Consider the following 27,061-nt stretch of genomic DNA (forward strand, 5'->3'; position numbering starts at 1 on the left):
CCCAGTCAACCCATGGAACTCATTGCCAGAAGATGTTGTGAAGGCCAGAAGTATAACTGGGTTCAAAAAAGAATCAGATAAGTTCATGGAGGACAGATTCATCAATAGCTATTAGCCAAGATGGTCAGGGACGCATCCCCATGCTCCGGATGTCCCTAAACCTCCAACTTCTGGAAGCTGGGACTGGACAACAGGGGATGGATCCCTTGAAATTGCCCTGTTCTGTTCATTTCCTCTGAAGCCTTTGCTACTGGTCGCTGTCAGAAGACAGGATACTAGGCTAGATGGACCATTGGTCTGATCAGAATGACCATTCTTATACTCATTGGTGAGAGAACATTCTCTTTTGTATCTCTTGCCAGCTACAGCTCCTTTCCCTCCTCATTTCCTCTCCACCTTATTCACATCTGAGCGGTAAACATCTCTTTTCTCTCTTCTCTCTGCCCCTTAGTTTCTCTCTCCCTCTGCTACTATTGGTTATTTAGTGATGTGAAGTGCAGCATTTATCTCTATCTTGGCTATTAGGTTTGCTTTGTATGAAGGATGTTACTCAATAATGCAATGAAACGCAATGCAATGTTATCAGAAAGTAGTAACCAGGGCATGCTTTTTTGAGGGTGTGCTTGTTCGTTTTTCAAAGACCAGGCTTTGCATGCAACCTCCTTCATTTTGTTTAGTTTTCAACAAAACAAGGCATCAGTTATCTACAGGACACTTGGAACACACCACTATCCTTTGCATGAAAAGGTCATGTGCTTGGCGCTGTGCCTTCAACCCAAGTGAAATAAAGTAATCCTCAGGCTCCAGAGAGCCATGTCCTTCTCTTCCCATGGAGGAGAGGAGACCTTCTGTGGCCAAACTGAAGAATTTTAATGTCATAATCCTACCAATTCTCATTCTGTAACTAGCAGCAGCACCTGTAGTGGTGATCGCATCAATTCTCCCAAGTCCAGCAAAGTCAGGCCTGCTTGGTACTTAGATGAGTGACTACCAAGGAAAGCCTCAGTACTGCAAGAAATTATTATATTGATTCAGAAATGGACACTCTTTCCTGTCGGTACTGAACCGATGCTATAACATGATGCTGAGATGCTGTCTTTTGGTGCAGGCATACACTAGAGTGCTGACCCATGCTATTTTTTACTAGTGAAGTATTTTTAGCGCTGCTGTCCAGGCCAAATCCCAATCTGGGTAATTACATTCCACCTCCTTAAAATTCTCCTCTGAAGTGGCAGTTAGGGATGGTCGTCTTCTTCCTGTCCTAGACTGCTGTGTAGTGCTGTAGGGTGCCATAGACAACTGTTGTGTCCCGCCCTATATCCATTGAAGACGTTATATTCAGTGCTTCCCCAGGCCAGGAAGCTGAAGGTGGCCAAGTTGCTCTTTGTAGGTAGTTTAGTGCACACTTAGGGATGTAAAGATGGGCAAACAAAGATCAGAGACAACGACAAAGGAGACGAGGGGTAATGTCTAACTAGGAGAAGAGGTTCTGGCACAAAACAAATATAATAAAAAGTGGTTAAAATTCAGATCTGCCCTGAACACTGCCGCTAAAATGACATAATGATGGTCCATATTAATTGTGTCTCAATGATTTCATATCACATTTACTCAGAAGATCAAATAAGGTTCTATCCCACTCAGGCATTTACCTGTAACAAAGATACTGCAGGTCAGCTTCTGCCTTCAGTTACTCCCATGCAAACCCATTATCTTTGGATTCTGCCCTCAGCTAACCCAGGCAACTCCACTGCCTTCACCTATTACAACTGTTGTCTTCAAAGAGATTGCACAGGTATAAACAAAGGCACTTTTGATCCTGTGATTGGAATTTAGTTACCAAGGCTGCTGGCAATGCACAATCCAGATTGAATCTGACTTTGTCTCCTTGTTTGCTCTGCAGGACTGATAAGAATAAAGAGAAGTGTTGAACTTATTTTTGTCACTGCAGTAAAGAGATGCAACTCTGAGCACACAAAGGGAGGACGACTGTGGAGCAAGGAGGTGCCGTTTTTATATAGCCTCCTTTCAGACTAGAATCACACTTTAAAACTCATTTTTCATAAAAATCAGGGAAGGATCTGAAATCCACATGTACAAAATGAACCAGGAACCCGATCTTCCCAAGAGAGATTCTATAGCCTCTCTGCTCTCACATATGGGTCTTCTATGCAGCTGGAGGAAGTTTAGAGGTTGGTGGCAAATGCACAAACCACTGGAGTCAAAGCTGATTCCTAAATATGAGGCACGTTTGCCAGGGAAATCTTAAATCCTGGTGGGGTTTGATTCTCCCTGCAGTTAGAGGCTTGAGAATTTTACAACGGTAACTTAAGCTCTCTGGCGAAGCCAGGAGGAAGGAAAACCCACCATCATAAAAAAAAAAAAAATTCTCACTGGCTCCCAGGATATATAGATAAATATCTCCTTTAATCCCCATCTACAAAAAGGGGGGGGGAGGGCAGGACTCCAATTAAGCTCTGTAAATTGGTCAAACACATTGTTTGAAGCTTGTTTACTTTAAACGCAGTTGGATAAATATGGTGACCTATTACACACTTACACACACACAATGAAAAAGTGCCAGTGAAATGTTTAAAGTTAACTGAGAACAAAACTTTCCTGGAATCCATCCCTGACCTCTGAAAACATATGGTTTCATTTTTCCCCCTTAAAAAAAAAAAGGCAGATCATGTGTTTCCAATAGATTCCTTTGATATATTCCCAGGCAATCAAAAACAAGATGACTGCCAGGAGGTAAATCTAGTGAGTTTACTATGGAAGAATTTATCATTTTACACACAATCAATGAGCCATTTACAGCACTGTGTGTCACTATGTCAGAGCTGTAGCGCCAACAAGGTCACCTGTCACAAGCTGCCTGTGAATCTATTAGTTGCAGCTCCACCACCAAGGTCAGATGCTTGTAGCTGCCAGTGGTACTGGTTTGGGGACACCTCTGCACAGATTTCAGCCACTAGGGATGCTCACCTCATGCTATATATGTCAGGCGAATTTCAGATTTCAGCTACACTGGTGGGAATCCAAAGTAACTTCACTGAAGTCAATGCACAGAAAGCAGAATCTGGCCCACTGTTTCTTCATCGTTTTGGCCCCTAGGATATGCAGTGCCTCCATCCCATCAACCGGCAGTCTCTGTCAGGGAAAGCAGTGCCTATGCCAAAGATACTTCTGCAAGTCGTCTGTCAGAATGAACTATCAGAGGTTCATCTTCTAATCTGTGCACTGCTGAATCTGGGCTTAACAAGACCTAAATTCACTTAGATCTTGCTTAACTCAGCTCTCACGGACACCAGTGGGAGTTTGATATTAAAAGCAAATGCAAATGGTTGAGACTATCCAGACTTTTTCAAGGATACTATACTCCCACACAGCTGCATAACTGCCAACTGGCTCAGGTGTGTCCCTACCTGTTACTCTTGGGAGAAAGTATGTGTGCAGGGGAAACCATACTATAGCATTTATAACTGAACTAATAGTAGCTGGCCTACATCTGGGAAGCCTCTGTACGTATGACCTCAATGGGAGTTCTGCACACAGACCCCCTGGAGGAATGGACCTCATGATCAGCATTTGGGAAGATATTCAGAGGGAGATGTAAATTAATAGCCTACAAGGAAAATGTCTTTTTTTTATACCCATAGGATTTTACTCTGACTGGGTTGACCATTTGCTTTACAGTTTCCATACCCATAGTTTTTATACCCACAGTATTTTACATACCCATTGTTTTTATACGCATAGGATTTCACTCTGACTGGGCTCACCATTTGCTTTACAGTTTCTCTCTGCAGGGCATTGTCAAGTTCTTTAAAATACTCGGCATTTCTCTTGTGGCACCTTTTGCCAAGGATCTTGAAACATTTTCCTAACACTAATTAAAGCTATGCAACTCTCCTGAGAGGTAGTGATGAATATATGTTTGGGACACAATCAGTCTAGAGTGACGGGCAGAAAACTGTGTGTGAAGATATAAATAAATCTAACACCAAGTGAATATCTTTCAGAATAATCTGTTTTCCCACAGGGCTTTGAATGAAACTGGCTGGTTTGAGGAGGGTCTCTGTTTGTCTGAATGCTCACTCAGTCTAACCTATTCCTCACACTGCCCTTCTCCCCAACTGTAACCATGTTGTTTGCCGTAAAGAGTATCATGATAATATATTCCATAGCTCAGTCACATATACTTCATGGCAGTTAGTGGGGACAGAACATCAGACCTTGCCCCTTGAGCTGACAGAGGATCTCTGTTTCCTGCAACTTATGTCTTCTGTGGGCCAGCCACAATCAGGCAACAGGGCCACCACACAGTGCAGCCTGACACTCACAGACAGTGGTCCTTTTCCTAACACTAATTAAGTGACGGGCACATGTCTATTATATTTGCCTCCTTCTGTGGAACGCCTCTTGTTTTGCATAGGGGGAGTTTCTATATTTATGGCACAATGTGCATGGTTCCCTGTTACTGAAATATTATATTAAAAGTGTAACCCTTTTCTTTTTTGACTTGCCTAAGAGAAAGAGAGTGACATTTCAGGGTAGATGGGAAACACATGGACTATCCAAGACATCTTCTCCATCAAGTCCTTGTCTCTCACAATTCCCTTTCCCCGACCAAATGAGATGATCTTCTCAGTCAAATCTTGGTCTTGGAGCAAAATCAGGATGGCTTCAGATCTGCACGGGGGTTGAAATGCTGGTTTCGCTTTTAAAGATAATACTTCTGTTATGTACCAGCTCATTTTCTTCCTTTAAAATGTCCATTTTAGTCCCAGGCTGTTAATAGACATCTGACCCTCAGTTCATCTTGCTAAGTATTTGCTTTTATTTCTGCCTTTTGATAACATTTTAAAATTCCTTAAAAGATAAACAAGAGGATTAACTAAGTGATAAAAAAAATGAAAACCTGTGATAAGGCATGAGAGGAGCAGTAACTCAAGTTAGGGAATGTAAACAGTTATATTGAATCTGGGCAATTGCTCAATGTTTGTAAAACCTGTTCTCAACTAGAGCGAGTAACAAGAAAGACTCAGCACGATGGAGAACACAGTGCTATCTACAGAAAACATGTAGCTGGGCTAGAGCTAGGGTGCCCACCATTCATGATAGCAAAGAGACAGGCATGAGGATAGTTCAAGCAAGTCCCTCAAAGCCATTTGACACTCCCCTGTCGTCCCCCGCCCTCCCCCAAACACACACAGAGGCCCAACATTTAATATATGCCTGAACAGAAAATGCAACTTCTCTTATATAAGGAGTTCCTCCTCTTCCTCACGGCTCCTATCGCTTTAAGGTTGTTTTCGGTGTATACAACTGCCACAATTAAACGCTGTGAAAAACCGCTTGACTGCTTCATGCTGGATGTCTGATAACACTGAGTATTTCGGAATAAATAGAACTGAAACTGGAATAGCTTCTTCAGTGAGCTTAAGCTTGATCTACATTTAAAAGTCTTGCTGGCATAGTTAACAGTGGTTGGGTGTGATTTTTTGCCAATGTAGCTATGCTGTTAAAAGCCCTAGTGTAGATGCAGTTATACCGTAGCTTCTTTCACCTGGGGAACTGGTGTAAGTTATAGTGGCAAAAGGACTTTTATCCCAGTATAATCTGTCTATATAGCTGGCAAGGTTTGCTGATAAAGATCTACCAGCAAACCTTTCAAGGGTAGATGAGGCCTTACTACTAAACCAGAACTTTTAACTTCTTGGGCAACTCCAAAACATGGGTTATGTGTCTTTGCTCCTTTCTTCATGGAGCAGGCACAGCACAGCATCTCCAGTCACATCATCTATGTAGTTATACTGGAGACCAATATAGTCTGAAATATTTTATTAAGAGGTTCTCATGCTTATTAGCAGGACACTAAAGCAGCATGGAGTCCACTGGAAAGCACCTTTCTGACCATGGGCAAGTCACTTAACCTCTCTATGCCTCAGTTTCCTCTGTAAATGGGAGACAAAAACTTACCCACCTTTGTAAAGTACTTTGAGTTCTATGAACGAAAGTTCTATTTATGTATGAAATATTAAGATGTCACTTCTCCTCCCTTTTCGGTCCTTTCTCACTGACATAGCTGAATTCCAGTGACCAAATCTTGCTCATTTTACTCAGGCAAGTAGTCCCACTGGATACAATGAGATTAGCCATGTAAAATGAACTATATTTGACTCACGTCTTTTCTCCTTATATGCTTTGTATGGGCAATCTTTGTTACCAACACATAAGTGAAAAGTCTAATCCCTTGGAGCCTGGCAGGGCAGATGTCTCAGTTTCTCCAACAATTCATTAACACGTGCCTGTTTTGAGCAGACAAGCTTTTTCCGAAGATACTATCCATCCACTCTCACACTTGTAGATAATGCCACAAGTCATCTCTGCTCAATCCTCATTTTTGGTTGAAGTTGCAAAATGTTTCTTACCCCACTCAAAGTCTGACATCTTTATAATTCCTTTCTGCATCCACTGGTCCAAAATAATTAGCTACCCATTCATCTTTACTGATGGTCCACCCACACACCCACACCCACGTCCATGAACTTTCTCCTATAGTGCAGTTTGGTTTTACAACGTACTTCATACATTTTTCACGTAGAGCTGATAACAGGATTAGAGTGTAAAGCTTTATATAATTTAAATAAACAATCTATGAAAGTGGATATCATTAGTAACGGTTTTTACAGTACATTTCCCCAGGGAATTAATGTTCTAGCTTTTAATTTTAAAGAATATATCTGTGTCATATTCAGAGTCTTTTGATGTACATTTTACATTTGTTGTTTCAAGCCTCATTTGTATAGTCATTATGTAATCCGGTCAGTTTTAATCTGGAATTTTTATTTGGTTTCTTTTTCAGACAATCTATTTGCAGCATTTGAGTACAGTAATTAAACTGTGATGCTGCTACAATCTTTATAATATTAACCCAGCACCATTAATTTAACATTTAGTGGGGTTCCTACCTATTTAATTCTTCAGTTTGTTTTTAAAGAGGTATCTTAGTCTCTAGTGGTCTTTGTCTTTTGTTATCATACTTTGTTTATTCTGATTCCAAACTATTTCATTTCTTTTCATACCCAGCAAAATGTCATTCTTTAATGTCTGACGGCAGACAAACAGTAAGTAGTGGTAGGACCTTCTAACTCAGTCCTGTTCACCTTATACTCTGATATATTCCTAAACTGCTATTACAGCTAGCGTTTTTGGTATCAAACAGCAGGATCTTGAATTAGGAACAAACTGTTATTCACATACAGTACTATATTTATATTCCTGCACTCCCAAGGGTTTTAAAAATCTCCTTATTCCTATTGATAGTGATTTTAAAGCTAAAGAAAACAGAATCAGAGCTAAAGTGCATGCCTGCTTAGTACCTTCCACAAAGAGCAGGATTTCAGATGTGAATTTCCTGGACGGGAGTTAAATTAGCCCCAGTACAGAGAAGCAAGAACAAGATTTTTGCATCATTTTAAGTGCCACTTAGGACCTTAAAATTAAAGCTGAAGTAAGATATAAGCGATGCACAAGCCTTGTGCAAACTCTCTGCCCAGGCGTTAATTTCAGCCAGAGGCTTAACTAATGTAATTTATTTATTAGGTAGCACTCTAGTTTTGTACACACTTAACAGTGGCAAACACCAACATTTCCCTATGATGAAAGCAAGAGCAACACTATGAGATTATTTAACATAGTCTTTTGCCATGGCGTTGCTGGGACCTAGGGAAGTGAGGAAAAGTGTTGGGGAGGGTGCCAGAGTAGTGAAAACACAGTATTTTTCACCGTTAGGATGTTGCTTTAAATTCAACTGAGGTAGGCAGTGACTAAGTGGTTCTAGGAGCTTTGGGTGAAGTTTTATGCCTTTCCTAGTGCCCACCATGCAATGTGTACTGCACTACAGCTCAGTTAAGAGGCTCCCTGTGACCCAATTCTTGGCTGCTCTTGTGACATACAGGGGCAAGGCTCCGAAAATGAGCTGATCCCCTAGCAGGAACTTCCCTATCCCACAGTCCCTGACACAGGAATTTGCCAAAAGTATAGCCAGAGTGCAGAGTGCCCTGGCCTATCTGGGCTGAAAACCACCCCACAAATGACTGTGGAAAGCTTAGGTTAGAGCAACTCTTAGAGCTATTGTTAACTTACCACCACCGGCCATGCCAGCCCCTACTCCAGAAAGCCACTTTTGCCTCCTGCTTCTCCTGGGCTTTTCCTCCTGATCCCTCATTTCATGATTTCACCAGATCAGGGCTAGGTAACATTGATAGGGTGGGCCGTGGAAGCAAGCACGGCCACTCTACTTCCTGTGAGGGTGAACCGAGATCTTCAGACTCCAGGAGAATCAAACTGGCCCCTTTGATCAACATTGAATTCACATAGAGAAAAAAATTAAAGAAAAAAAGTGATGTTAAGCTAACATCACGAGCTGGATGAAACCTTGTTGTAGGTTGAGTTAACACCTCATTATGAATGAGATGAATAGGTGAGGTCATCCTTCAGTTAAAGTAACTGTAATGATAAGCCCTTACCTAAGACCAAAAAAGAGCCTATGAACCCACCCAGCTTTGACTGGGCACTATTTTGGGGTAGGGGCTGTGCGTGGGAAGGCAGAACAGCGTAAAACTGGGAAAGACACGAAAGAGAGTGTGCCTGAAGCAGCAGCTGAAGGCATGCATGGTGGCTGACCCTAGAAGAGAGTGTGCCTGAAGCAGCAGCTGAAGGCATGCATGGTGGCTGACCCTAGAAGAAACCTGGGGAGAGGTTTTGGGTCAGGAGTGCAAGCTGAAAAAAGTGCACTTGGTGCTGGAAGCAAAAGAAGCTGTTTCCTGTATTTGATTCCTTCTACATTTAGAGACAAAAGACTTTCGATAGTCTTTGTAGATAAACAAAACAGCATCAAAGAAATATCTCACAGTCAACAATTTTTCCTTCCAACTGGAACAACCTACTAGTGACCCCAATATTTTGGCTAACTGCTTGGGACAAAGGGGTGACAAGGACAGTAATAGCCCACAGCACTGTAGGTGACTGAATGGTTCATATATTTATTTTACAGCACTGTGGTTTAAAAGAAATAAGTGATCACAAATAATTTAAAAATATGAAAAGCCAGCTAGGAAATCTGGCTGCAAATGTTGGAAAATAAATTTGGAGTGAAAATTACTCACTTGGTTTTGCTCTCATGAAGAGTTAGGACAGAGAAGGGTTAAAAGTATCCTGGGACTCAGGAATGCAGACCAGGCATTCCCATTTAACCTGAGACAAGCACTTGAGGGTTTACACACTGAACTAAAAATAGGAAAGATTTAAGATATCATTTGTCTTCAAGGAAGGGGAAACTTCTGAACACAAGAGGAAACAGGCCCCTGGCACACAGTTGGAGACCTGTTCTTTACAAGCAACAAATTAATTCTTGTTATGGATGAGAGGTCAGGAAGGATGTAAGAATTAGATCTTCCGTTTACAGCCTAGATGGTCTTCCCTGCACTGCTATGGCAACACACGATTAGACAGAAGTACACTGCCGCATCGTTAACCCTGCTCTGTGGCCTGATCCTGGGAGGTGCTGAACCTTCCCCATTCACAGAGACAGCAGTGAGAGTAGAGAATATTCGGGGCTAGGATTACAAATGTATCTGGGTGCCTAAAGATGAAGCCAGGTATTTAGTGGGACTTTTCAAAATGCCTAAGCAGTTCAGGCACCTAAATCCCATTGAAAAATCAAGCACTTGGTATCTCGCAGGATTAAATCCCTAATAATTAGACCATGCCAAGGAACTAGGCCCTGTCATATTTAGTAAGGGGTATTTAAGATAAAGAAAATTAAGATTTCATTTTGGACCAACTCATATTTCAGGGGTGCTGTTAGCTTATTTTCACAGCTTTCGACATTTGAAGCAAACTAGATGCCTTTAGTTTTGTGCTGTATATTAAAGAGCAGGCCAAATTTGGATCTCAATTAGACTGATGTAACTCAGAGTTACTCTGGATTTATGCCCGCATAAGTGAGATCAGAAACTAGCCCGATGTGTATATAAAAAAGCAAAAGATGTCTCCTTCTGTGAGATTTTTCCAAAGCTCTCTAAAACAATTTCTACTCTCTAGCCTTTTCTGGAGTTAGCTCTAATTTTTATTCCCTGTTTAGGTTCCATAGTTGTTGCATGTCTCTGTTTGCTCTTATTGCTTTAATTTATATAGTCAGCTTTATTCTCTGAATTTTCCACTGGTGTGTAATCTGCATTTGACAGTAATGCAATTTCCTTTCAATTATTTAAAAATATGTTTGGACCCAACCATTTTAATGAGTCCCAAATTTCCATGCATGCAGTTGCAAATGCTCTGGCATCTCTGTCAAGAACTCGACCCAAGGAGACAATCCAGACAAAGGCAGATGCTTCTGTAAATGCAGAGAAGTTCCACCCAGAACCTCTCCCTGAGAAATCCACAAGGAAACAGATAAACACAATTACATCACTCAGCACGTTTCCCCACGTTTGGCACAACAGGGAATAAACTGTGCTATTCTCAGTCACATCATATAGGCCAGGCCAACTTCTTTTCAACAACAGAAAGACTCCAGTTTACTTCAGTGCAAGTATGACCAGGTCCTAAAGACGTGTGATGGAGCAATCTGCCCCACCAAGAGTCCATCTGTTAAGGTGCTAATTCACAAATTGTCTCAACTCCCTTACTGACTTATATGCAAAGTATCAAGGCAATTAAAAAAGAAAACAACTGCACACTGCAAAGTTGCTTCTTACCTCATCCTATTGCTCTTATCTCAAGAAGTAGGAAGTTGGACATTCCTACCTTAAGACTATGATTTTGGCAGAACTTTCTCTAGAACCAGGAGACCAGCACTTGCTCATGGATTCCATTTTGGGTCAGGTGATAGTACGGAGGCTACCTGTGGTGTTTGTACCTTCATACAGCACCACCAGGTGTTAAGGATGCAGCATTGCAAAGAAGGAAGCAGTGCAGCTTCCTGCTGAAGGGTGGGATTAGTGCTAAGAGTTGGTTAATTTGCTCTAATTCTGGTTTGTTTGCATGTGACTTGTTAGTGACAGCCCCTTATTATCTCCTGGGCAGAGGAATTAGGGTGGGAAGATGTTTTAATGGGAGAAAAGGTCATTAATAAAAAGAGGAGGAGAGAGGGAATGAAACCTGCCTGGAGAGGTGGAAAGGGCTGATTGGCTAAAACTACTAAGGGGTGGAGCCAAAGGATTATAAAACTGATCTCTAGCTCCAGAAACTCAATCCAGGTCAGGAGGATTTGGAGTCAGAAATTGACTCAAAGGTTTCAACCGGATGCCTTTTTGCCCTGAAAAGCAGGTTTTATGAAGGGAAGACTATTTCATGTGACTGCGTCACTGGGCCATTGTCAGTCAAACTCAGATACCTTTATGGGATCTTAAATTTGAGTCCATTTTCTTTTGAGATCTACAATAGATTCCTGACTCCTTTCTGCCCTCTGTCTCTTCACTGTTTCAGTGAAGCTATAAACCCTCCCTCCACACAAAACAACTGCAGAGTGACAGCCCTCTAGGCTGCATTCACTTGTGCATGTTCTTTAACTTTAAGCATGCCACATTGCCAGGAGAGGGGGCCAGCTCTGGAATAGGCAGGATTTCTTCTCCACCTGGGATTCCTCCTTAGTCTTTCTCACTCTCATATGTTGGTCCCTGAATCAAAACCCCAACAAGCTTTCTGCTCACAAACAATCACTGGGCCTGGCCCTACCCAGGGTGCAGAAAGTTGAAATGAGCATCAGCTCAGTTGTATTAGCAAGAGATGGCAGGGCCAGTCCTATCCTGTCTCAAATATGCATATTTGATATCAATAGACAGTACATGTCACTGTGAAGCCCAGACAGACCCTCCTTCTTTAAATTCGTTGGATACCTGAACAGATCAAAGCTAAGTTTAAACAGACTTGCCAACATTCACCTATTCTTTTCCTTAATACGTGAGGGTGCCACAAATATATTTTTACTGTGCGTTCTTGCTCACTGAGCCGACTTTTTTCTTAAATATAAAGCTATGACAATGTAAATGAAGAGCAACAGTTATGGACCCAAATATTTGCCACAAACACATTGCAGTGTAAAAAAAGGGGATGATCATGTAAAAAAATAGAAATTTCACCTACTGGCTCAGTTTGGATAGGTCTGGCACAGAAGCCAAGGGAGGACACTAGAATGAGCTTGATGATACGTAATAGAAGGGGCTTGTCTAGAGGAAGAGTAGAATAAAAATCATGCACTTCTGAGTTCTAATCCCAGATCTGCTATTGATGCATCTTGGCCAATTCACTTCAACTCTGTCTCAGCTTCCTAGCTGCATAAAGATAATCAAATTTACCTAGAACACAGAGGTAGTGGGAGGCTTAATTTGCAAAATGCTAATACTGTTACAGGGCATGGCCCATTTACTCTGCTCCTTACTGATTTCCCCAAAGAGCTAAAACCCATAATAAATACAAACTAATTTTAGAAAGTTAACAGAGGGTTGTGTTTATTATGTAACTCCCAAACCTTCTGCTAGATTTTTCATCTGCTGGTGCTGCATGGCACTATATCTGTACTTGTGCTAGATTGTAAAAGTGAAGAGAAGCTGAAGAGAGAGAGACCACACGCGCACACAGGATGGGACACCTACTTTCCACTCAGCTACTTTTGCCAAGAAGTGACATTGCTGGAGCATCTAGCCAAAAATGACTGGGCTAACCGTAATCATGTGATCTTTAAATAACTCCTGACAGATTTTTTTTTTAAAATAAGAAATCTTCCACATCTAATTAAACTATACTGCAAAGGGGGACTCATAACCTTTCCAGTTTCTTGGCCTCAGTCAGGGCTGTGTTGCAGTTACCAAAACACTGCAGTGCAATTTGTACGCTAAAAGAAACATGTGTTTCAAACTCCAATTCCCTTTGCACTCACTCAGTCTCTTTCCATGGTTTCATGATTTCATCATGGAGCTCAATCAAACTGGTAAAGTAAATATTTCCATCTAAAAAAGCTCTTCGTGGAAACTGCAGAAGGTTCAGTTCTGTTCTCATTTGTACGTTGGCAAGGTAGAGGTAGAATTAATTGAATTGAAATTGAATATAAGTAATAAAGGCAGACACAGGAAGTACTGGTAACTTGTTCCAATCTACCCGGCACTGGCGAGGCCTCAGATGGAGTACTGTATTAGGTCCAGTTTTGGTCACCGCATTTTAAGAAAGGAAGATATGTTAGCATGTGGTGTGACAGAGAATAATGCATTGAACAGAGCACTTTGGCAGGAGCAGACACGCAGAGCAGACCCCATTTGATCAGATTAATGCAAGGAAGAAGAAAAATCTTAAGAAAGATGTGAACAAGCTGGAAAGAATGCAGAGGAGAGCAACAAAAGTGCGAAGAGGTTTAGAACACATGACATTTCAGGAAAGATTGAAGGAACTGAGCATATTTAGTTTAAAGAAGAGAAGGCTGGGGTGGGGGAAGGGGCACACGAAAACAGTCCTCAAACATGTTAAGGACTGTTATACAGAGCACAGTGATCAGCTGTCCTTCCCTTGGTAGACATGGAGAACAAGAAACAATTGGCTAAGTTTGCAGCAAGAAAGATTTAGGAAAGATCTTAGAAAAGCTTTCTGCCTCTAAGGATAGTTCAGCACTGGAATGGGTTACCAAGGGAGGTTGTGAACTCTCCATCATCAATGGGTTAAGAACAGCTTAGACAAACATCTGTCAGGAATGATCTAGGTACACTTAATCTTCCCTTTGTGTGTGGGGGTGAGGGGGGGAGGGGAGGGAAGGAGATGGACTAGATGACCTCTCAAGGTCCCTAACAGGCCTACCTTTCTGTAATACTAAGTAGTGTGTGTCATGCACCTGCCCATGCAGGAACAGCCCTAGGCATTTTGCCAGCCAGGATGGAAAACGTTTTTGGTGTCCTCCCGAAGCAGCCAAGCAAACAAAAAAGCCCAGAAATGGACAAGCAAGACAGCCACACGGCACCCCCTGGAAGCTGGCTCCCAGGGCACTAGACCCACTCACCCACACCTAGAACTGGTCCTGTGTGTGTGGTAACTATGGCCATTCAAAGATCTCACAGCATTTCAAACTAATCATTAGACTTCAGCACACCCCTGGTGCAATAGATTATCACCTACATTTTACTAATGGAGAAACTGAGGCACAAGGTGGTTAATTGACTCACCCAAGGTCAAAGAGTGAGTTAGTGTAAAACCCATGATGAGAACACAGGACTCCTGAGTCCCAGGCCTATGCACTAACCACTAGGTAACACTGCCTTAAGCTTGGCCAAGTTTGACATTTGCTTCAGAGGAAAACAAACTACAGCCTCGGGTTTCTTCTTCCTACTGCCAGTCCCAAGCCTGGATAAAGTGAGAGAAGTAGGCACTGACCCGGCAAGCCACCCCCATGAAACATCTTTAGCTTTGACGCACAAAAGAAAAAGGACATAAAACTTAGGCGGTTTCATTTGCTACTCACAACAGAACCAAGTTTCAGGATTCATCTGAATTTTCTACTACATGCAGAGGAGTTGGACCATGAGATGATGGTTCTCCAGAGTTGGGGGGAAAGTGCCTTATACAGAGACCACTTCTTCAGCAATGTCAGTATCTGAGGATGGGATCATTGAACATTCATTCATTACCAGTTGTTGGGAAAGACAGAGATTGCTGGAGAACAACTGGGACTAAGGAGAATGAAAAAGCATTTGGATTACCGATGATACTATCAAACTTTGGGAGAAAAAAAGAGGCATGATGCAGAACAGATGCACTGGAAGGATGCTCTGTGCACTGGATGCATAGAGTCAAGCCAGTTAAGACAAGAGGAAATGGGCAATAGAGGGAAAAAAGGCTTTAACAATCAGGCAAGAGAGCTTGTTGGAATGATCATAATCAACAGTTGAATTGTGTGGCACGGCGTATTGAGAATGCCTCTGAAAGACATGACCAGAAATCTGTACTTGAGACTTTGAAGTTCCTAACTGGATGTCCATTCTCACAGCTTCCACCAGCTAAGGACAGAAAATGGAAAATACTGCCAGGATACTGATGCACGACGACTTAAGTGCTGTCATGAGTGTTTTTGTGAATTAATGGTCCCCGCCAAAATGTAAACTACAACTTAATCCAAAAATGAACCCGGCAGAAAACAGGCAAGTGACATTAGCAGAACTGATGCTTGAGGTCAAACAGTGACAAAATGATAAAGCACTTGGTCTTGACATTTCTTTAGAACTGCCAAGGAGCAGCCCAGATTTAATTCGTGGATTTCACAGAGTTGTCTTAGAAGTTTGGGAAACAGGTCACATTGCAGAAAATTGGAAGAGGTGCTTTATCATCCCTTTTTTCAAAAAAAGGGAGACTGATCAGTTTCTCAAATTATAGGAGAATAACACAGCTGTCAGTCCCAGGGAAGGTGTTTATGATCATACTACTGAACTGAGTGCAATACTGTCTCAACCCAAAAATTAGAGACAACCAGTATGGTACAGGTTGATCTAAAAACCCAACTATAGATGCTGTGCAGAATGTTCCTGAAAAGCAACTAGAGCAACAGAAGGAAGTTAACATATTTATAGACTTTGCAGCTGAATTTGACTCCGCACACTGTAAATATTGCTACACCATCCATGCAAACTTCCTATAAAACAGAAATGAATGACCTGCCTATGCTACATGTAGATGACAAGGACACTGAATGTGTGAATAGTTTTCTCTCTCTAGGTAGTCGATTGACAGCAGGAGGTTCTATAACCAAGGAAATCACATGTATCAATCCTGTATCAATGGCATTTCAATGTCTTCAAAGGCCTCTGAACAGCAGGATGTCTGTGTGGCAACAAAGACACGAGTGTTCAACATGATACTAATAACAACCCTGTTAGATGAAGCAGAAACATGGCTATTAAAAGCAGCTGAGGAGAGGAAATAAAAAGTTTTCAGTGTCAAAAGTTACAGCAAATATTCTTATTCTTATCCTAACAAACATTTGTTGGTTTGATTCTGCCATGAACAAGGAAATACTTAGACAATCCCAGCAAGCTGCAGTCTTGCACCAGTTGAGGACAAGATTATTGTTATGGAGGGGTCATGTCCAACGTGCAGAAGGTAAGTACGCTTTTACAGAACATTTATAAGGCTGAGGTTGAAAGAAGCAGAGCCCAAGGTCGACCATAAATGAGGTTGGAAGATGCAATTTTGAGGGATTTAAGATGCCTAAATCCTCCCATACTGACTCTGGCTGAAGGAAGACTTGCAAAGGACTGTTCAAGATGGAAGTCCATTCTACGTGCCACCATGGCTACATCATTGCAATGTGACTTTGCTGCTGCTGTGCTAGAAAGGAACAAGCGTTATCCATGAAAGTCCAAAGCTTTGGGAAGTAGGTGGAGGGAGGGGTACTCATGTTGTAGTTAATTAATGCATTTGCAGAAGGTGCACTCTTGTTGGTATGAGCACCCTAGGGCTATCCGACCAGATGAAATGTCCAGCATTGTTAATTATCTTATTTCTAGCCAAACTGGCAGAAATGTCCAGTTCATCCACGGTTATGCGTTGAGTTTGAGTGCCAGGTGTGCAAACTGATTGAGCGAAACCAAGCTGAGCTTCACACAAATCTTCTTCCTCTTCATGGAAGCCAAGGAGGGAATTTTTGGTTTAGACTCCCAGCTATATAGGACTTGCAAACCTAGGAGAGGGCTTTATGTTGAGAGCATTACACAGTGTGTGTAGAGAGGGTTTTCTTTCCCTGAAGCAGATATAAGAGTGTAAGACTTTAGGCAGCTCAAAATGAAAAAAGGAACTGGTCCTCTACATAACATTTGAAGGGGAAGGAGGACATGCAGTCCATTCAAATTTGTCCCCTATCTGCCTATGGTTTGTCCTTGCATAATTCCAGTAGTTGTCTGCAGGATTCTGACTGAGCACAGGGTAATATCACATCCTCACTCTTTTCCAGTGGGCCTGTCTATTTCTTAAAAAATTAAGCTTTAATTTAATAAAAATCAAATGTCAGATTCCTAAGATTAAGAGCAAAAACTTCCAAGGTGAGAAGCCAACTGACATAGTGCTGCCCTACTAAGTCTGTGCTTAGATTCCCTGGTAATGGATACACAAGAACCTAAGAACAGGCCAACTAGCCAGAACAAAATCTCTCATAGGACAGGACTATTCCAATGGGATGTTAATACTGAAGCCTAATTATTAGAAGTGAAATGTCCAGCATTGTTAATTATCTTATTTCTAGCCAAACTGGCAGAAATATCCAGTTCATCCATGGTTATGCGTTGAGTTTGAAAAGGGAACCAGTACTACCCTTCCCCCACAAGCTTCTTTAACAGCAAATAATATTTCCTGCTTAGCCAAATCCCTGCCCCATATCCTTGTTGTGATCCTTCAGACATGCATAGGAGAAAGGAATAAAAATTCACCCTGAAGAATTAAAAGATACAATGGGGGAAAAAAATACTGCAGACTGTGTTTCATTTTGCAGCTCCCAAGCATGGCGACAGAAAGAGAGAATAGTGCAAAAATAATTCTTGTGTTATAAAACAACTCACTGTAAAAGTTACTGGGGAAAGAAAGAAGTTACTTTGCTTAAGATATGTTCCTTATACCATTCGGATCTCATAAACTATCACTGATGAACCCTTCAGCTTTTTACAAAAATAAATACATATATAAATAAATAAATGTAGCTTTACTTTTTTCTTTATATTTTTAAAAGGGGAACAAATTATTATAGATTGACAGAAACACTATTCCTCGCTCTAGATACAGGTGCTCGGTTTTTTCCAAAACTACAAAAGATTATGTCATTCACCCCTCCTCCCCCCCAAACACACACACACACAAACACACATGTCCCTTTTAAGGGGTCTTTAGCCCCTGTAGAGCAAATAGGGCCACTTGCTGCTATCCTGTTTTACATGAAGTCAATTTCATTGTTACAGGATATATTTTTACATGAAAGATGCTCAGATTCTGTTACATAGGGGATGGGAGGCATTCATGTGCCTATTTAAGTGATCCAAACTACACTGGCATTCTGCGTATTTTAACCATTGCTTTAAAGCATCTGTTCAAATACAATAAAACAGGTAGTATAATACAAGTATGCTTGAAGTTGCTATAATCCAGTTAAATCCAGGCCAGGTATGAAAAGCTCAGTGGAAAGCAATAACATCCCTTTAAGAGTACTGTCACGTGTACACCAGCCAAAGAATTGTATGGGGCCATATGCTTGCCTTCCATTGGTGTACTGTATTCAATTATAGCGGCTTTTACTGTTAATGGGAGTTACATACATGCCAAGGAAACAATAGAACCCTAAATTTTTCCAGTTTCATTCTGCAATGACATGAATCTATTTTTCCATTGAAGGATCCAGCCATTTAAAAATGGAGTAATAAATGAAATTATAATTTGTTTTTAATTTTAATCCAAACACTTGGCACACCAAGCATCAAAGAGCAAGGAGAGAGAAAATTCACACCAAACACTTGCCCCAAAAGCACTTCTTTAAGCAATAATTCTGACTACTATGGTTGTGCATCAGGAAGACCAGAATACATTGGGACAGCCATATTGTAAGGCTTGCCACATATGGATGTGCTAAAGCAGATGAAACACACCTCCTATGCGGATACAAACCAGTGCAAGGACAAGAGAGAACCAGACTCATCTCTGCAAATGCCCTGATCCAACACCCATTGTAGCCAGTAGGAGTCTTTCTACGCTGTCATCAGTGGGGGCTGGATAAGGCTTCTGGACTTTAATGAAACTTGGCCAAAAAATGGCATGAAGTGGGTTTTGCACCATGCTAAAATGTGTGTTTAAAAGGCAAGTTGAGGATGCACTACAGTTGCTCTGCAGAACAGCCAAATATGCAGAAAGCCTCTGCAATTGTCCATGGATTACACAGCTAAATAAGACAAATGAGTTTGCAAAGCAAGGGAGACAGACTCGCCCTCCCCCCATTAAAATTTTTATAGGGCTGTTGCCAATTGTTTTAATTTAACTCTGCCTCCCAGGTTTGCTAACCCAGTATTATTTCAGAAACTATTGGCAGCTCATGAAAATTAGAAATATCAAGTTCCTCTTTAAAGATTAACAATGAAAACATATCGACTCCCTGAGTCCTACTCCCCTCCAGGTGATCAGCATTCCTTCCCTTCAAATGCAAGACAAGAAAAAAAATAAATGAAGGACTGAACTCATACCAAAAGTAAATGAACAAACTTTACATAAGTAGATTAAAGACGAAGGACAAGCTTTTCAAAAGTCACTTGTGATTTTGGGTCCCTAACTTCAAGCACCCAAAAATGGCTAGATTTTCACACACCAGGTACCCAGCACTTTTTGAAAATCAGGCCCTTCTCAAATTGGGCAACCAAAAATTGAAGCCCCCTCAATTGTGAGTGCTTGTCAAAATGTTCCAAATTTAAAATTTTCAATTGGGGTGGGGGGAAAAGGATACATTTTTTACCAAACATTTTCTACAAAAATTGGATCCTTTTTTTTTTTTTTTTTTTGACTTGGTTGGAAAAATTTACATTTTTTTTTTTAAACCAAAAAAATTTTCAACTAAAAAAGGGACACATTTTCCCCAAAAATTGAGGGGGAAAAAAAGTTTTCCCATGTTTCAACTACATTTTTAAAAATCTGAGCCAGATAATTGGATTCTCTTCTCACACTGGTTTCACAGTGGTGCAAACTCCACTTATGTCAGCGAAGTGACTTCTGAGCTACACCTGTGTAAGATAGATCAGAATCAGGTCCCAAAGTGGCAGTGTGGTTTAGAAGGAGTGTTAATATCCTTTCTTGGCAGACAGAAAATGTTTGTGGTAATTAAAAAACAAAAAACAAAAAAGCAAACCTATGATAAAAATAAATTTCAAAACAAAGGATCTACATTTTAAAACACATTTAAGATATTTTTATGGCTAACTACAGACATGATAATACAGACATCTACAAAAAGGTGTAGTGCATATTTATACCTTTTTCTATTTTTTTAAAAAGAATGAAAGCTGCCACATTCTTCAAAGATTTAGGGCCATTTCAACTATTGAGTTACAAAACAGCTCATTCCCCAGTTATGAAATTATTGACATTTTAAATGAAAAGGAAAAAAAAATAATCCACACAATTTGTTTTTAATATTGATTTATATAGAAAAGACCATTCTCTTGATACATTTTCTAAGGTTGTTAAATAGCAAAACTTATCATATTTCCACTCATGGTTTGATATTTTGGACCCTAAAAGTAAGCAGCACATTGGTCACTTTCTTCTGGCTCTTCCCTGTAGGTCAAAACTCCAGGGAAGGGAAAACCAAGAGAGTATAAAATGGTAATCCACCTAACAATTACTATTCTATAAATGCAGCACTAGAGGACTGGACTCCTGGAGAATACCTCTCAGAACCACTGAAGTCAATGGGAGTTTTACCACTGACATCAATGGGAGCAGGAACAGGCCTCTATGGAGTGGCAAGCCTCTAATGGTTCTGATCAGCACCAAGTTGACGTGCGGATGTTGAGCTGAACCTCACAGGGCAAGTCGCCCCAGAACACTCTAGATTTATTTCAACACTTCTGCTTCTGGTCCCAGCCAGAAAGCAGATGTGACAGAAAACTTATTCAAACATTTTAGAACTAAAAAACCCCCAAAAGCTCTGCTTGAGTTAGGATAAGAAAGGGCCGGTTATTTTACACTGAACTCCTTAGCTCAGCACTTGTTTTACATTTACACAACAGTGCAAACACAACAGGTTTCAATGCTTTCCTGAAAGCCTACAAGACATTACTGGAAATCAAAAACTAAAACCATCCTAGAGTAAGATCTTTTTGAGGGGAAAAAACAGCATTTTCTTCATAAATACAGTAGTACAATTATATTTACTATGTCTTTTACTTTCTAGACATAAAATCGCTAGCTTTTTAAAAGTTCCTATATGAATATACGAAAAGAGAACCCCAGGTACAGAGCAAACACATTTGACATGGTGTGGAGAAGTACAGTAAATCCTGTGCTAGTATTCACCAGTCCTAATGGGTGTTAAAATCCAAAGGCCCAAAAAAGTCTGTCCACACTAAATGCGCTGTGTTACATTGTTGTTTATCTGGCCATTACAATGGTGGCAGTCTCTTTGGTGGCTGCTAGGAATAGGATTCACTGGACAGATGTCTAGAGAAAATACTGCAATGCATAATTTAAGCTCCTGGAGCATGCAGAGTTCTTGGTAACTTTTTGGCCAGTCCTGGAAACCAGCCACGTGGACAGCTCTTAGGAAAACCCACTAACTCATTTAATCAAAAAACAGCTGTCAGATGGGATCCATTTAAAGTCACTAGTGACATGGGGCCAGAATTGAACAAATCATCTAGCGATGAAAGGCTCCATCTCCGATTAATCAGTAACCTGGGCCGTGAAATCTCAAGGAATCCCCCATGGAAAGCACTTGTGGGATTGGACACTGTGAGCATTTAGAGGAGATAGAGACAGATGAAAACGTAGCATTGTTTTGCCCTACAAAGAGGAATATGTGGTTTTCCTTATAAAAGCTGCAACTCTGCATCTAATATCCGAGTTTAAGACAAACTCTTAGTCTAAAGTTTGGTTTGAGAATTAAGGTCACTGCAATTATTTTGAATTACAATCTTACTTCTAACAGAAAATAGTCTACAGAAGGAAAAGGACTGGGTGTGCAGTTTGACTTCTTTAAGTAGGTTCTGTTCAAAAAGAACACTGAAAAATCTGTACAGAGAAAGACTGAAAACTATATTACACATCTCCCCCAAAGACATCAGCTTGTTTAGATTCACAGCAGGATCACTCAGGGAAGGTTTAGGGGAAAGCATGTATCCCTGATGGCTCCTACTTTGTCAGCCGAGCAAGAGGACCCCAAACCCCTAGCTCACACAAGAATAATACACTTTTTGTTGTTGTTTTTGTTTCCAAATGGCTGACTGTAATAAAAACTTAACTCATGACATCAGTCCCAGAAAACAGGGAAGCAGAAAAATTCAACAAAGCAATATGAAATTTGTGGGAAATGTTTCCTTCCAAACACATTCACATTTGCACAGAACTGCCAAAGCCACCATGTAATACTGAAGTTTCGTATTACTGGAGACCTCTAGCCTGCATTTTCAGAAGGAGACCATTGCTGTGCAATTTCTTTGTTTCATTCATAAAGCTTAAGCCTCTATTTCTTTTCTTCATTAGATTAATTACAATGGAATTTTGTTATAAGGAATGAGTTGGGGGAGGACAAACAATTTATGTTGATGGTCCATCCTAATGATCAGCACACACGGACTGAAAAAAATTGGAGTTTACCCAATCAGACATGTGTGCCTAATTGATCCATGCATTTCAGTACCAATGCATGTCAATCGAGTTAGAATGGACTAATGGGCACAGGATGTAATATTCCTTACCTGCCTCTAACTAGCACTCAAGAAGGTATAGTTTTTTTTCCAGACTTTGAAAAACTAAGAAAAGACTTGCACTTCTCACACTGAATCTCTCTCACAACTATACTCTCAGTCTCCCTAGCTGTTCACGGTATTAAACCCACCCCACAAAATGTACAATAGGGAGCAATCCTGAAATGGCAGGAAGATGGACACGGTCACATAATGTTTCCAATGACTACAAAAGAGGGAGAGGAATCATTTAAAATCATCCAGGGTAGGCATTACTTGATGTAATGGGATGAAATTAAGGAACATTAGCTATTTTCAGCAGTGAAAGGTATGAGACTGTAACAAGTATCCTCATGGGAAGGGGTAGAACATTTGCCTGGACAAAATACAACAGAAGGAACAATCCTGCACTGGACTAGAGAAAAGACTATGACCTATACGGTAGAGATGGGCCAAGTTTTAAAGTACAGCTCTGAATTATCCCACACAATGTGGATGTCCAGTCTAGAGGGTTGATTCAAGCTGTTCGAGATCAAGGTCAGTGGCAAACTGAGGTTATTTGCACTGTGGCCATTTCTTACCAACGTATTTTGACATCTCTAACTTTTATGGTTCTATGACTTCTCAATGATTAAAATTAGCAAATGGCAAACCCACCTGAACCAAGAGGAGCTGCCTTTCAAGAGTACAGCATGATCCGTTCAGCTGAGTGATTGCTTCAAGTAAAATATAATCCCACTCTGATCTGACTTTCCAGTATTACAGTATTAATTTTGGAACAGGAGGAAAATCAAGAAAGGTATCTGACGCCTACTAATGGGGGACACCTTTCTGGGTTTTCTTTTCCCCTATAAAATCCAGGCTGCTTCCATTGATCTGTTAAGGTCATTTACTTTAGTCCTTTAAAAAGCCAATTAGCCAGAGGCTGGAAGACATAGTACCAAGAGGTGATAGCGCTGCCGCCTTCGTAGGCCCTAAATTACAGTGGGTGTAATGCACTAAAGTGCCAAGTACTCTCTACTCAGTGGGAGTTAAGGGTGCTCAGCCCATTGCAGGATAAGGTGCTTTAACATGAGGCTACTTCACTCGTTGACAAAATTGGGCTACTACAATGCTGTAGTGGAACTTTGGGATCAGCTGGGATGCTTTAACAGCACTGTCAGGGAAAGATATAAAATTTTAAGTAAACCAAGTGTTTTTAAAACAAACTAATATTAACAGAAGTGTTTTCATAAAATGTAAAACCTCAAAACAAAACCTTTTTTTAAATGTGGCTGAATATCCCCTCACAGTGTTTGCAACTCAAGCACTGCAGAATTTGTTCTAGTTCCTAAGAACCTGAAAGTGAAGCGGATTATGAACAAATGTGCAACTCACTCCCTTAAATACTTTAAAACACAGAAATGCTGCTCTCTCCAGTCAGAAGGGGGAAATATTTTGGAAGCACATGGAATTTGCCACTTGAAACTTTTGATGATAATGAACTGTACCCTTTGCCTTGTGTAAGGTACTAACTCTGACACTTTGCTATATGAAAGAGAATCCATTTTCTCATGGAATGAGGGACATACAAACTAGAAAGAGATTTGGAATAGAGAGAAACATGCCAAAAAATAATTCTCCATCAAGATCTAATGCAGCAGATTAAGTTGCTAATATTCAAATACTACAGGGCTCAACACCTACACTGGTGGAAATTCAGAGAAATTCCACAGAAGACAGTGGAGTTACAATGGTGAAAAACCGATGTTATCGAGATCAGGATTAGGCCCACAGATTCTTCATATTTTATTAACTTAAAACCTGAATGCAATATATTATTTATTATTTACTGTATAAATTACTCAAAATTATATATGTATAAAAGTACTGGGGATTCTCTGACATGGTAGAAAATGACAAACATGACATTAATCTCTGGAGCTATTTAAAACAATGTGATCGGGAGAATAAAAAAAAAAAAAAAAAAGAAATCCCAAAAAAGTGTGTGAGAATATTGTGAAAATTGAAATCCTTCCAGGCCTGAAATACGCGATATCCATGTTGACTTCTTACTACTGAGGGCAATAGAGAAAAAAGCTCTCTTGATCATCTCTAAGTTTTACAAAGCTACTCAGAATACCTGTACTCTGGAGCCTTAAGTGACGCTCACAACAAAGTGTCAGAATCTAGTTCTGATATTACGTGGTCATTGTGTAACCTGGTGCTAAATAAATTTGCACAGTCATTACACCCATCTTGGCAGTGTTCACACTAAATTAACCAACCGCTGTGAAAGTAAGTACTATTTTTTTTAAATACAAGGTTTTAAAAATACTGAAATTAAAAATAGAATTTAGTGCATTTAAGACCTTTGTTTTATCCAGACATTGCCAGATCCAGTATTTAAAAAGAAGATTGGGGAGGAAGTGGGGGAGGGAACGATTTTCAAAGAACAAGTATTTTATAATTTAGAACAAATTATAACTTAACCTGTTCACATTTTTGAGACATAATATACAAGAGCAAAGAGCTGAGTGTTCCTTTATTACTCAGGTACTACATTTTCCCCCCCGATAAAAATGTCTTTTTTTTTTTTTTTTTTTTTAAATCTTGCTATTGTGTCCCAGCTTTGATACACGTTCACCCTTTCAGATGAGGTATTCCACCATTTCTGCATCAGTGAGGTCCTGCCCCAAGCTGTGAATAGGGGGTTTTCTTTCAAGAGTGCTGGAGTGGAAAACTGGCCCATCTATAAAAGAGGAAACAAAACAGAAAGAAACAAGCTATAACTCCAATTGCTGACTACAGCGAAAGTGGGGATATGACTGGGACAAGGGAGTTTCCTGCTTATTCATAAAGGCAGTTTGGCCAAAAGACAGATAGCAGCTCTTTACATTTAAGAACTCCGATTTTCTCTCTCTTTCCTCACTTTCTCTGTCTCTCCCTCACAGTTGTGCAATGGTGTATAAATCTGGAGTGACTGCATTAAAACTAGCATAGTCACTCTGGCTTTACACCAAGGTGATGGAGATCAGAATCTGTCCCTTTGGCATTAACCTTTCACCAAAGGGTCCTCCAAAACCCAGCCTTTATTGTGATTATCATCTAACCTCATATCACCCTACCAACAACTAAACCCATAGACTTGGCAACCCCAATAGGCTCTGCATGACAAGCACCCTGGAAGAGAAATTACACTGACTTTATACCAATGCCCCACTGGAGACCAGTTGGGTCTTGTTACCTGTTTTGTCTGAATTGTAGGGCACACTGGTAGTGGGGAGTCGCCCTGGTACAAGGGCCACAGCAGAGGAAGCAGCTTTATTTTGTTCACTTCCCCTGTCTGTCTGAGTGCTGCAGTCTCGGCTGCCTGTTTTCGAGTGTGCAGAGAGCAGCGGGGTGGAGGGAAGGACCGGCGAGGGAGTTGAAGGAATGGATTCCGAGCGATACTCTGGTCCCAGAAGAACACCTTTGCGGAAAGAAAGGGAAGCAGATTTAAAGCACCTATGTATAAGGAGCATGGCAGCAGTAGTTCTGCCCAGTTCACAAAAAGGATACTGTTGTTTTGCACCTTTCAACCGCCAAATCTCAAAGCACTTTACGAAGAACTGCATTATCCCCATTGTACAGCCAGGGAAAATGAGGCACAGAGGTTGGGCCATTCAAGGTAATGTTGGAACATGTTTCATCTCCCAGCCCCTATCTCTAATCACTAGATGACAACGCAAAGTACTATCTACTTTTGTGTGGTCCTGCTCACCCTGAAGTCAATTGCAAAAAATTCCCATTTGCAGCAATGGGAGTAGGTTGGGCCCAAAGTCATCTACAGAAAAAATTATAACTTGGACTAATTACAAGTAACCCATTTCTCCCCAAAAAGCGCTCTGAGCCCTTCAGGCCAGTGGCCATATCTCTGTGTCTGTTTGCAGTGCACCTAGCAAGTTGAGTCAGTACATCATCCTTCCATTGCTTGTACTCCTCCAAGTGCTTTGCACATATGCCATTTTAGAGCGCACTCCCTTTACATAGCTAGCAGTGCTTTTGCAATGATTACAATGTTACCTAAACTGCCTTTCCAGCTTTTGTCCTCCCTCTTCTCTTCCAATATGGGAGTGCTGCTCAGTGTTGAAGAGTGGGACAGCAAGCCTGATCCAGCATTAGAAATTGACATCAGGGACTTAGCTGGTCTCATTGAAGATAGCTGATCTGTCTTACTGGTCTCTTTCCGGGAGCGCTGCTGGAGGACTTTAATCATAGCATCCTTTTCAATGATCTGAGCATGGAGAGTCTTTATCCTGAAAGGATAACAAAAAGTACAGGATCTTCAGACTGACACTTCAAAGTCCACTGTGCTCTTAGAATTATTCCTTACTTTCTAGGCATTCAGGGAATTAGTGCAGATCTTAATTAAAGAGAATGCAACTGAGCTAACTGACTTGAGTAATGGATGCTCACTGCCTCATTGGGACATAGGGCCAGATCATGCATAAGACTTTCTACACTTGAAAGATCTTCACTGAGATGCCCATCTCAGCTACTGGACACAGCACCTGCAGAGGCAGTTTAAGAGGGGATAAGGAAAAGGAGGGATTAATGCTCTTTTGCGAATT

The 27,061-nt window shown here is 40.8% G+C and overlaps 1 protein-coding gene across 3 annotated transcripts in view; it reads right to left on the minus strand.

Moving 5' to 3' along the window:
- Window positions 1-20,185: 20,185 nt before the first annotated feature.
- AMOT (angiomotin) overlaps window positions 20,186-27,061 on the minus strand; it is an 81,475-nt gene continuing 74,599 nt past the window's right edge. For all 3 annotated transcript variants that reach the window (XM_067548244.1, XM_067548246.1, XM_067548245.1), the window contains 3 exons: window positions 26,514-26,746; window positions 25,696-25,920; window positions 20,186-25,200 (listed from right to left, as the gene is read on the minus strand). In XM_067548244.1, coding sequence (XP_067404345.1) covers window positions 25,100-25,200; window positions 25,696-25,920; window positions 26,514-26,746 — 559 coding nt within the window. In that variant the 3' untranslated portion in view covers window positions 20,186-25,099. The remainder of the gene's footprint in view (window positions 25,201-25,695; window positions 25,921-26,513; window positions 26,747-27,061) is intronic.

Source organism: Emydura macquarii, unplaced genomic scaffold (assembly GCF_026122565.2).
Source record: "Emydura macquarii macquarii isolate MOO-44397 ecotype Brisbane River unplaced genomic scaffold, CSIRO-AGI_Emac_v2 contig_1253, whole genome shotgun sequence".
Taxonomy (NCBI): domain Eukaryota; kingdom Metazoa; phylum Chordata; order Testudines; family Chelidae; genus Emydura; species Emydura macquarii.